Source organism: Ictalurus furcatus, chromosome 4 (assembly GCF_023375685.1).
Source record: "Ictalurus furcatus strain D&B chromosome 4, Billie_1.0, whole genome shotgun sequence".
Lineage (NCBI taxonomy): Eukaryota > Metazoa > Chordata > Actinopteri > Siluriformes > Ictaluridae > Ictalurus > Ictalurus furcatus.
The window spans coordinates 7,776,124-7,786,993 of record NC_071258.1 but is presented as its reverse complement, the minus strand read 5'-3'; the positions used below and the strand labels follow the sequence as shown (position 1 = coordinate 7,786,993).

General features: G+C 41.3%; 1 protein-coding gene across 3 annotated transcripts; it reads right to left on the bottom strand.

Moving 5' to 3' along the window:
- Positions 1-747: 747 nt before the first annotated feature.
- Positions 748-10,747, bottom strand: LOC128606516 (dynein regulatory complex subunit 7-like). Of its 3 annotated transcripts, XM_053622693.1 has the most exons (19): positions 10,483-10,740; positions 9,290-9,534; positions 8,601-8,725; positions 7,549-7,723; positions 7,049-7,174; positions 6,579-6,773; positions 6,245-6,403; positions 5,331-5,546; positions 5,017-5,133; positions 4,167-4,239; positions 3,919-4,047; positions 3,616-3,744; positions 3,263-3,471; positions 2,858-3,058; positions 2,409-2,519; positions 2,134-2,244; positions 1,785-1,985; positions 1,000-1,139; positions 748-887 (listed from the first exon to the last, which is right to left on the bottom strand). In XM_053622693.1, the coding sequence occupies exons 1-19, from the start codon at positions 10,649-10,651 to the stop codon at positions 854-856; spliced, it is 2,865 nt and encodes a 954-aa protein (XP_053478668.1). In that variant the 5' UTR covers positions 10,652-10,740; the 3' UTR covers positions 748-853. The 3 variants fall into 3 exon arrangements, with proteins under 3 accessions (XP_053478668.1, XP_053478666.1, XP_053478667.1); XM_053622691.1 differs by having other exon boundaries at positions 8,601-9,534; positions 10,483-10,747; XM_053622692.1 differs by having other exon boundaries at positions 8,601-9,522; positions 10,483-10,746.
- Between the last annotated feature and the right edge of the window lie 123 nt (positions 10,748-10,870).

Sequence of the window (10,870 nt, the reverse complement as noted above, 5' to 3'; positions counted from 1 at the left end):
GTCGGAGAGCCATCCTCCAACAGCGGCGCCGAGGAAGAGTGAGGTTGTGATGCTGGAGCGGTTGCTCTCTGCCTGAAAAGGGAGGAGTCATAGCCAACCACCAGGAAGTCCAGTGCCATCACCCAGCGTCGTGGAGGATCGCTTCCCAGCAGGCTGAGGTCCAGATCACCACGTGTCTGTGGACTGGAGAGCCAGTTTTTTTTCTCTCTCTCGTGCTCCACCTCTTGCTCTGTCCCTTCTGCTCGCTCCTTCTTTCTCCCCTCTTCCTCCCCTTGCCTCTCCTTTTGCTCCGGCAGGCCGACAGACATAGCTGGAAGGGCAGCATCCCCCATCCCGAAAGGAGGGGAGAGGGTGTACACGCCAGGCCAGAGGCCTGAATCTGGCTAATCATGGTGGCTTTCTTCAGTTCCCTCTGAAGTTTTTTCTTTTCGTTCATATTTTTATCTTTTTATCTATATTATATTTCTAATTTTGTTTCTATCCATTATTCTAGTTTTATTCTCTATTATATTATTCTTTTATTTCCTTAATATTTTTATATTTATAATATTTGTTCTCTTTTATATATTATTTTTTAAATCTACATTATATTTGTAATTTTGTTTCTAGTCATTATTCTAGTTTATTCTCTATTATATTATATCATTTTTTTCCTTAATATTTTTTTATCTACATTATATTTTATTTTATGTTTGTTCTCTTTTATATATTGGAGTGGTCGTAAAAAGCATTTCACTGTGCATCATACTATGTATGGTTATGTATGTGACCATGTTGATTTTATTTGATTATGATAAACCTGTGACGTGTCAACCTCCTGTCAGACCTGCTGTTAGAGAAAATGTATCACCACCTACTGACCAATCAGATCTGCACCGTCTGCAGCACTGTGGTAAAAAAGAAAAAAAAAAAAGTGATCATTCATGTTAAAAACTGAATAATTCATTTAAAAAGAATCTTAGATTATCAGTGTGAATGAGGTGAAGCTGAGGTGTATACCAGTCGAGGCGCAGTTTCAAAAGTTTGATTCTGAACTTGGCTTCGGCGCAGTAGGTCAAATATTCTTCCTCATCCTGTTTTGTCAAGTTGGACTTGTTCATTTGGTACCACTGCTGCTTTTTCAGGAGCTCGCGAGTCTCCTATACACACACACACACACACACACACACACACACACGGAGAGAGTGAGGGAATAAGCTTCAGATAGGAGCAGGTTGGCTTTATCCTGCAATGTAAATGTCAATACCCGTAATGAACACGTCTCAATATAATGAGCTATTCTTTGTATAACAGCTATTCTGTATAACAGCAAATTGAGAGCTTCTAACAGCAGGTCAGAGCCTCTCAGTGAAGGAGGTGTGGCCTCTGTGCATGTCAGTCTCAGTGAAGGAGGTGTGGCCTCTGTGTCTCAGTGTTGTGGCCTCCTACTCCTCTAACCCAAGACATTTCTCTTTTTGTTTTTGAAGAAGAAATTGTTTGTACAATACTGATTTGGCCACATTATGTTGTTTGTACACCTGGGAACCATGCTGTAGCTACACTAAAACAAATACTAAAAGATATGATGTTATGAAAGTAAATCTGGACTAGTTGGGCTGTCCCGGGAGTTTAAGGTTTAAATAATGAGGTGTCAGAACTGGTAAGGTTCCTCAGATGAGCAGTTAAATGTCTTCAGGTTCTTCAGTCCAGCTGCATTAACACAATTCGAAACATTCCAAATAACCTGGATGTCTTAAAAAAAAAAAACCCACAGATATGCTAGAGATGTCAGATGTGAGCGTCACCTTTTGAAATCGAGCCATGATGGGATTGGGCTTGGGTTTGGGCTTGCGCTTGTCCATAAGTCTCTGCTTTTGGTTGTTGGGCCAGTCTGCATGGCTATGCACGCTCAGGCACTCCGAGTCTCCCTGCCGAGACGAGACCGGAGTCAAGATGTCCACATCCTCGTACTCTTCCTTCAGTTGCGTCTCTCGGGCCAGGTCCTTCTACAGGAGAAAAAATTTCGATTTTAGTCATTATTTAACAGTGCTGGTTAGAATGTTAATATTTGGTTCATTAAATAAAGTGTTATTCAATGAAATTAGATAGACGTATGAAAGGTGAGTAAGTCCATATAGAAATAATATGTCTCACCAGCTTTTCCTTCTCTTGGCGTGCCTTCTCATTCCTGGCCATGTCGTACATGGAGATCTTAAGCATAATGGCACTCTCCTCCTGCTCTCTTACCTCTAAGATGCTCCTCACCTGACACACACAGACACACATATATATACAAAAGTATGGTCTCTTCTTTTTCAGAAATTGCAAAGACTACTGATCCATGAAACAAAATGTCAAATAAAGTTATACAGATGCTGATACATGAAAAAAAAAACCAGCTTTTTAAAGAAAATATTAAATATTATTACTTCATCCTCAGAGTCCTTGATACTGATTAAGAATTTCTTCTCCTCCTTCATCATTGCCATGAGGGTCTGGTACAGGTCCATGTTTGTGAAGGGTTCTGCCAACGGGTCCACCTGCAGGTACACCGAGAAAAAGAAGACGAAAATGATTAGAGCCATGTCAACCCACTCAAAGGAAAGGTAAATCTTTTTTTAACTTAATCATGGATTTATCTTCTACTCAAATGTTAGCCAAATGTCTTCTAGCCTTCTAGGTGGTCTTTAAGGAATCTCAACAGCAAGCAGTTTTATTCCGTTTGTATGGGAATTATATTTATTACACTTTTGTGTTCCTTCTTTAAACACTGACACAAAAATTATCAGATGACTCTTGAAAGTGTGCTTTTGTTGTCAATAATTAAATGACCACTAGAAGGCAGAGAAGTATTTTTAAAAAAGTTTTTCTGTCAAACCTTAAAGCTGGAGACCATCTTGTCGGAGAAGGGGTCGTCAATGTTAGAAGGTTTTTCAAAGATGATAAAATCTGGAATGATACTGTTGTCCTCCAGATGATACGTAATCTCAATTCGATTCTGCGAAATCTGGAAAACTAGTTCAGCCCTATCCTGGCTGGCTGGTTTGGATCGATCCCTGTGGAATTTTGCCACAACCTTCTGCTTAAAAAACACACACACACACACACACACATATTATTGATCCAGTTCCCATGGTACATTGGAGCCGTCAAATCATATCCTATGCTAACGTGATTAATATGATACCGCAAAGAAAATATTGGTTATTGGTGGGTAAAGTCGTAGCAGGTGAAAGCTTGCAGTACTTTACAGGGTGTGTGTGTGTGTGTGTTCTATTCTGACCTGAATGCGTCGCTCAACTCCAAGATTTTGTGCCGGCTCCAAAAGTTCATAAATGACGTGCCAGCAATCCAGGAAGTCAGAACGGTCCTGAAACGTCTCCGTCATCTCTGTCGCCGTCTGGACTCGACTGAACAAGTTGTCATGTCGAGCTTTGCTGTAGAACTCCATAACATGCTCGATCTCAGGTCCCAGAGTCATGTACCTATGAGCTGCACAGAGCAGGGAATCTTAGTTGGTGTTTGGTTAAAATGCAGACAATTAATGATGTGTCTAAATCAGATTTGATGACAGTCACTGAGTGAAACTCCCTCTGTTTAATATAGAAACATAATACACAAACATAATGCATTTACTTTTTAGGCCGAAGCTCCTTCCTGGTGAGAAACGCTCTGTAATGACATTGGTGGCTTTCTTCAGTTCCCTCTCCTGGAGCTCATCATGCCGGTTCGCATACCACTCATTCACCGTGTTGACTTGAGTGCCTTCACAATGCAAAAAAGGAGGGAGAAAGGATTTTTAAAAAAATGGAGGAGGGGGACTGACCAATGACTGAAGAAAAACATCAAGTGCAGGGTCAATCAGTGACTAAACACAAACTTGGCATCAGCTTTGTGTAAATTTTACCATGAAAAATGTAACTTATTTATAAAACTCACATTCCGGGTCATCATAACTAGAGAGTCTTCTGACTAATCCGTCCTTCAGGAAATAAGGGGAAAACTTCTCCAGCTTGGCGTTCTTGTAACAGATAACCTTCGACCCACCAGGGAAGCGACTTTCCAGATCTTTAAATGCAAACAACAAACACAAAAGGTCACAGAGGTCATTGCATCAAATGGTATATTCTATAAGACTGATCGGGTGTGCTGAGGTTATTAAAGGTCATGCACGTGACAAAAGTTACCTTCTTCTGAGATGTGGATTTGTGTAACCCAAGACTGAGGCATCTCATAACCCTTAGGCTCTTCTGTCTCCTCCTGCAAAAATAAATGAACATGATCATTAAAGAGGTCATAGTTTATTAAAAATTATACAAGGCCATTAAAAATGGAGATTTACTTGGGACTGTTTAAGACAAGCCTACAAATCAAAAGGATCCTGCAACATGAATCTTCATGTGTTTTTATATATTTTATTCACTATAAACCTAGAGCCAAAACTTTTTCTCAAAAAACAGAATTCTTAAAACATATAAAGCAGAGGTTTTTTTAAGGTACAATAAGAAATTTGATTAAATTAATGTTCACTTGTTATTTAAACCTGAGGCAAACCTAGGATTTTCTGAGAAGTCGTAAAACTGCATCAGCATTCAGTACAATTTTATTCTTATTCTTTATAATTCATTATGATTTCCTCCACAATTTTTTTTACTTTTTGTTTGATAATATTCTGCAATATTCTCAAATGAACATGTCTTTATTGTGAAGACATAAATAAGTGAGATGGACTACATTTTGGTGTTTTGTCTTCTGCCTGAATATTACCTTAAGCTCATACATGACATTTCTGACCATCTTTTTTTTTTTTTTTTTTTTGAGGATCCTTGTTTAATTTCATTTGAAACTGACTGAACTGCATGCTCCTGTATGCATTATGTGCTATAGTCTGTCCTGCTTTCAGTTTAATTAGTGAATAATGATGAAATCTTATATGAAAACTCTAGGGAGGAGTAATCCTGTTTAAATTAAGTCTGGGTGTTCAGTGCGCGCTCAGAATGGAAGGTGCGTGAAAGCAGGAAAACCGGCTATACTTACATCATTCTGCTCCTCATTTTCTTCTTCTGTTTCATCAGGAGGGTCTAGTGGTGAACTGCTACTGGACAACATCATGCACTCCCACTTTAGCACATCACGCAGGTCATATGTCATCTCCTGAGAGACACAAAGAGAAAAAAAATGTATATCAATATTCGCCCAGATCCGGACGAAGTATAATCATGAAGTGGAAAAAAAAGATTTATAGGCAATAACTTTCAACATTGCAGGTACAACAAATAACACTAAAGCTTAATCTGATTTCACACCGCCATTTAACACGGTCATCAGCTCAGAAATCCACACATACTGACCGTACAGCCGGAGCGGCAGTCCTGTATGTTGACCCAGTAGTTCTCATGGTTCCAGACACTCTCGATGCCGAGGAAACACGCGCTGGACGTGGGATAGCTCTGGCCCGAGAGCGGGTCGATGAAGAAGCTCTCCGATATGTCACGTTTCCCTGCCAGAACTAGAACCCAGCTGTGAACCCGTAGGCCCCACAGAGGATCTGGAGAATGCTCCTGCTCCTGTAGGAAAGGAGAAACATAAAATCGGTCAAATTTACTATAGCGTACACAGCCAAAGCCATGATATTTCAATTTTACAAGATTTCATCGGTGGTTCAATTTCCAGTACAGCTTGATCTTTCACGATGCATGATAAGAAAGTCTTTAGGCAATGACTTGACAGGACATTTACATTTATGGCATTTGGCAGACGCCCTTATCCAGAGCACATTACAGTTTTTTTTAAATCATTCTGATACTGGTCCATCCATCCATCCATCCATCTTCTACCGCTTACTCCTTCTTCAGGGTCACGGGGGAACCTGGAGCCGATCCCAGGGAACATCGGGCACAAGGCGGGGTACACCCTGGACAGGGTGCCAGTCCATCGCAGGGCACAATCACATACACACTCACAAACTCACTAAGTCACGGACTAAGAATAACATCATACATTATGTAACATCAACTACATAATCTACTTTCTCAAAACCAAAGCAGAAAAGCTATGACATTAAAGGGGCAGTTTGGAATATATGGAGCTCTTCGGTGCCTGAAAAGTGTGAAGACTTATGAAAAGACTAAAAACTCCACATTGTTATGTTCTTTGCCTTCATATTGTTCATTATTTTCTAATATCAGGATGCTTCATGATCTCTTACACAACACACAAACATGCATGTATCATGATCAGTGTGCTCTAATCCCTTAACACTGACCTCCTTTAGTCTCTCGGCTTCCTGCTGTTTGGCGAGCATTGCGTGATGCTCTTGAAGTTTTTTCTCCTCCTGACGCTGCTTGAAGGTGCTTTTCAGCTCTCGTGGTGGTTTAACCATGTACTTCAGTTTCTTCTTCTGCTCAGACCGCGTCTCCTCAACCTACACACAAGCAAACCATGACAACCTAATTATCACTAGTTGTTTTAGCTATTTGTCGATAATAAATGCAGTGTAACCGCATCAGTAACTTTACAGATATAAAAATCATACAATATGGAAATCCAGACTGAATGAGTCAATCATACCTCCTCGAAGAGGCTTTGTGATCACTCACCGTGTCCTGAGGTTTGAGTAGTGGACACTCCTGGTTGCTCAGATCGAGCAGACACACCTCCTTGACGGCGTAGCCGCTGACACAGTACGCATTGTAGCCTGTGCCCAGCAATAAACTGCAGAGCAAGGTGGCGTAATCAAAACACGTACCTCTCTGATTCCGCACCACCCACGTTGGAGAGTACAGCTGTTTCGGCTATACAAATCACACAGACAAAAGAACAACATTACCGCTCTGTATGGCTCACACATGTAATAGTCAGTCTGTACATCTCTGTTGATAATGTGAGCTGATGAATATCTTGTGTATTTATTATACTGTTATGCTCTTGGTGTGAGCACAGGACAGTCTTTATGGTTACAGCAGTAATTCCAAGGTACAAATCAACTGTATACAAGTGAGATTATCCACTGAAGAAAGTTATTGAGAAGTGTAATATCGAGGGTAGAAGCAGCAGAAGTAGCATTTACTATTTCACTTGGACATTCCAGCAGCTCCAAAGTCAAAAAGTCAGAGATGAAACTAGCACAGCCCTGCCAGGCATACAGCTCACGGTACGGTATCGGTATACGCCGCAGCGTGGTGCACACAAACTTCTGTTACAGCAAAATAAGAACACACACAAAGCTATATGGTAAATGGAGATACTTGGTCCTGAATACCAGAGAAATGTACAGTGTAAAAAAACATATTGTGACAGTGTTAAAAACTTCAAGCTGCCATTCATTTATAATCCAGATAGAACCTGATAATACAAATGTCATGATATATCTGATAACATTTCTTAATAATACTACACTAGTAATAAGGAACAGTGTGTGTGGTACTTTACCAGTACAGAGGCACCAATACAGAGAATAGAATCATATTATTCTATCATATTTATCAGTTCATATTCATCAGGGCAACCAGTGACTAGTGTTTGTGTTGGGAACCTAGTGTACAGCTCATGGTGTTGTAAATACTTCACCTTTACTCCAAACTCATTGACTGGGCAGAGTAGCAGCGGTTTGCGGTCAGGGTACTGAGACGAGTACCGAGCGTGGAGGTCTTCAGCCATGGACACCAACAGCTTCTCTTCAGCCGAGTTCTCGCTGTATGAGACAGGACATTCGGCCTGGTCTAATTTAGGCTTCTGCTCCGACCTGTAAGAACAAAATCGTTTTGGATCATCGGCATTTCTACATTATACAGTATATTTGGCACTGAGAATCAACTTCATGTGTTTCTTGGCTTAGTCTGCCTAAATGCATTGCTTCTAGTGCATGAATTCTAGCTACTACGCTGTTGCTTACATAGGCTAATGCAGAGCACATTTTCTTTAATGTACTGTTAAATGTGCTGTTTGTAATTTTTAATAGTATAAAAGTTGCTTCTGGGTGGCAAAACAGAACAGTGTTTGAGTTGTCTTCAGGAGATCACGAGTTCGATCTGTGCAGGAGATTTTATATAATCTCTAAGCGACCTTAGAAAAGCTGTTTTGGAAATCTTTCCAAAAGCCTTAGATTAGTTTCTGTTTACATTTCTAAAGCCCTGAAATGAGCTCCACCCCCATAAAGGACAACCCTGCCTATAGCAACCATATAGTAAGAGTGGAGCAGGTTGGGTATAAGCGGAAGGCTGGTCAATGCTTTCACTGCCATTACAGTGCACCTAGCAGTCAGTAGAGGACACTGAAGATTGCAAACCATCTCAATATAATGTGTTAAATACACAAGTGACAAAAAATGCTGGTGTGCGTATACCTGTCTTTAATCAGAAGGTCCTAACTCTCTTTACATTTTGCAACCCATATTCCTGCCCTTGAAGCTCTCCGCATCCCACAACCAATCAGAACCTACTCATTGTTCAAAAACGATGATTAAAAATGCAATTGTCTTCAATCTTCCAGGTGTAAATAATGATTCATCCATTTTTGCACAAACAGAAAACATAATAACAAAAATGTATAATTTGTGATACATTTACAACCCCTGCAAAACCGCAGAGGCCCACAGGTCTTTAAATAAACAAGTGACTCACAGCACCGCACGTTCTCCCTCCTCCACCTCTTCTCCCTCCTCCTTCTCTTCTCCCTCCTCCTTCTCTTCTCCCTCCTTCTTCGCTTCTCCTTCCTCCTTCTCTTCTCCCTCCTCCTTCTCTTCTCCCTTCTCCTTCTCTTCTCCCTCCTCCTTCTCCTTCAGTTTGGCCTCCTCCTTCTCCTCTCCGTCCTCCTTCAGTTTGGCCTCCTCCTTCTCCTCTCCATCCTCCTTCAGTTTGGCCTCCTCCTTCTCCTCTCCATCCTCCTTCTCCTTCAGTTTGGCCTCCTCCTTCTCCTCTCCGTCCTCCTTCTCCTTCAGTTTGGCCTCCTCCTTCTCCTCTCTGTCCTCCTTCTCCTTCAGTTTGGCCTCCTCCTTCTCCTCTCCATCCTCCTTCTCCTTCAGTTTGACCTCCTCCTTCTCCTCTCCGTCCTCCTTCTCCTTCAGTTTGGCCTCCTCCTTCTCCTCTCTGTCCTCCTTCTCCTTCAGTTTGGCCTCCTCCTTCTCCTCTCCGTCCTCCTTCTCCTTCAGTTTGGCCTCCTCCTTCTCCTCTCCGTCCTCCTTCTCCTTCAGTTTGGCCTCCTCCTTCTCCTCTCCGTCCTCCTTCAGTTCGACCTCCTCCTTCTCCTCTCCGTCCTCCTTCTCCTTCAGTTTGGCCTCCTCCTTCTCCTCTCCGTCCTCCTTCAGTTTGGCCTCCTCCTTCTCCTTCAGTTTGGCCTCCTCCTTCTCCTCTCCGTCCTCCTTCTCCTTCAGTTTGGCCTCCTCCTTCTCCTCTCCGTCCTCCTCCTTCAGTTTGGCCTCCTCCTTCTCCTCTCCATCCTCCTTCTCCTTCAGTTTGGCCTCCTCCTTCTCCTTCAGTTTGGCCTCCTCCTTCTCCTCTCTGTCCTCCTTCTCCTTCAGTTTGGCCTCCTCCATATTAGGCTCAACTTCAGACGGCACTCGGCACACGGCAAGAACATGGCAGAGTTAAGCACAGATTATAGCTTCCAGTGTCACAGAGATTGATGTTCCTTAACATAGTTACTTTGGATTATTGAATGAATTTGGCAAACAGATAAATATAACTATGAACAAATTTAATGTAAGGTTGAAAAGTAAATCAGATTTAATTTGACTGGAAATAAAATATATATACTACCACTGAACCACCAAATATCATTAGATTTCCTTTCATTTTAGGGAGGCTACTAGTCATAGACAGCTAGAAATATTTGTTATTATGCTATTTTATTAGTTTTATTTATTATTGTTTAATTTTTTATTTTATTTTTACAAGAATCAAAAATCCTTTATAAAGAGATAATATTAGTCTCTTAAAAATGTGTTCCTCAAGGATGATTAATGGTTCTAACTTTCTAAAGAAGGTCTACACACAATATGTGCTAGACCTCTACGACTGTTGTTATTATTATTACATTAAATGACAGACATTAATTACAGTGCCCTCCAATAATATTGGCACCCGCAACACTCTGCTCTCATGGATATCATGTTGAATAACATGATGTCTTAACGGCGGTTAACGTCGACTAACAGAAAAGTGTTGTTCGTGAAAATACACTTGTTTTCTTTCTTTTTTTTTATAGCATAACTGGATAACAACTTTTGGTCGTCTATACGCGCAATAGAAACGGGATGACAAAACTAAACTGTGTGGTTAAAGTTGACAAACTGAAACTATGTGTATAGAGGCTTAACTCAGTGCTTACACAAGGTTTTTTTTGTACAGTGCAGGTTTATATATCGGGATGAGTAAAGTTGATCTTATCTCTGTGGAATAATTAAACATCCTGCCTGGTCATATGCACTCTGCTCAGCCTGTTATACTGAAATGTACCTAACTCTGAGGACTGAGAAACAAACAAAGACACAAAGAAACAAGTTACCTTGGGTGGGAGATGTGTGCGGGGTGTTTGCGGGTCTCTCTCCATCATCAAGCGTGGAAACACCAGCTCCGGCCCCTGCAGTTCCTGCCGCATGCCGCGTGGGGCGCAGTGGTAGATTTTCCACCAATTCACTAACAATTTCTTCGACAAAGTTAGTCTGTTTATCCATCACACAGCTCAAAAATAGTAAATAGCTGAAGCTCTGGAATTTTACACCATCGTTATAGGTTGCTTCTTCTGTGACGTCACAGTGGTGTTGCTACAGCAACAGTTATACACTGGTGTTCCATGGTTCCAACACATGGCACTGTAGCAGCTAAATGCATAGTGATAGCTTAGTTGTGTCTCCCCTTGTCTAGCGACACCAAATTAGCCAAGTCTAGTGTTA

Bases quoted from the DNA above. Each gene is read 5' to 3' on its own strand.
- LOC128606516 (XM_053622691.1), bottom strand. From the start codon at position 10,651: ATGGATAAACAGACTAACTTTGTCGAAGAAATTGTTAGTGAATTGGTG. The intron at 6,404-6,578 runs GTGAGTGATCAC...GCTTGTGTGTAG, and splicing joins TACTCAAACCTCAGGACACG to GTTGAGGAGACGCGGTCTGA. The intron at 5,547-6,244 runs GTCAGTGTTAAG...CCTTTCCTACAG, and splicing joins AAGCCGAGAGACTAAAGGAG to GAGCAGGAGCATTCTCCAGA.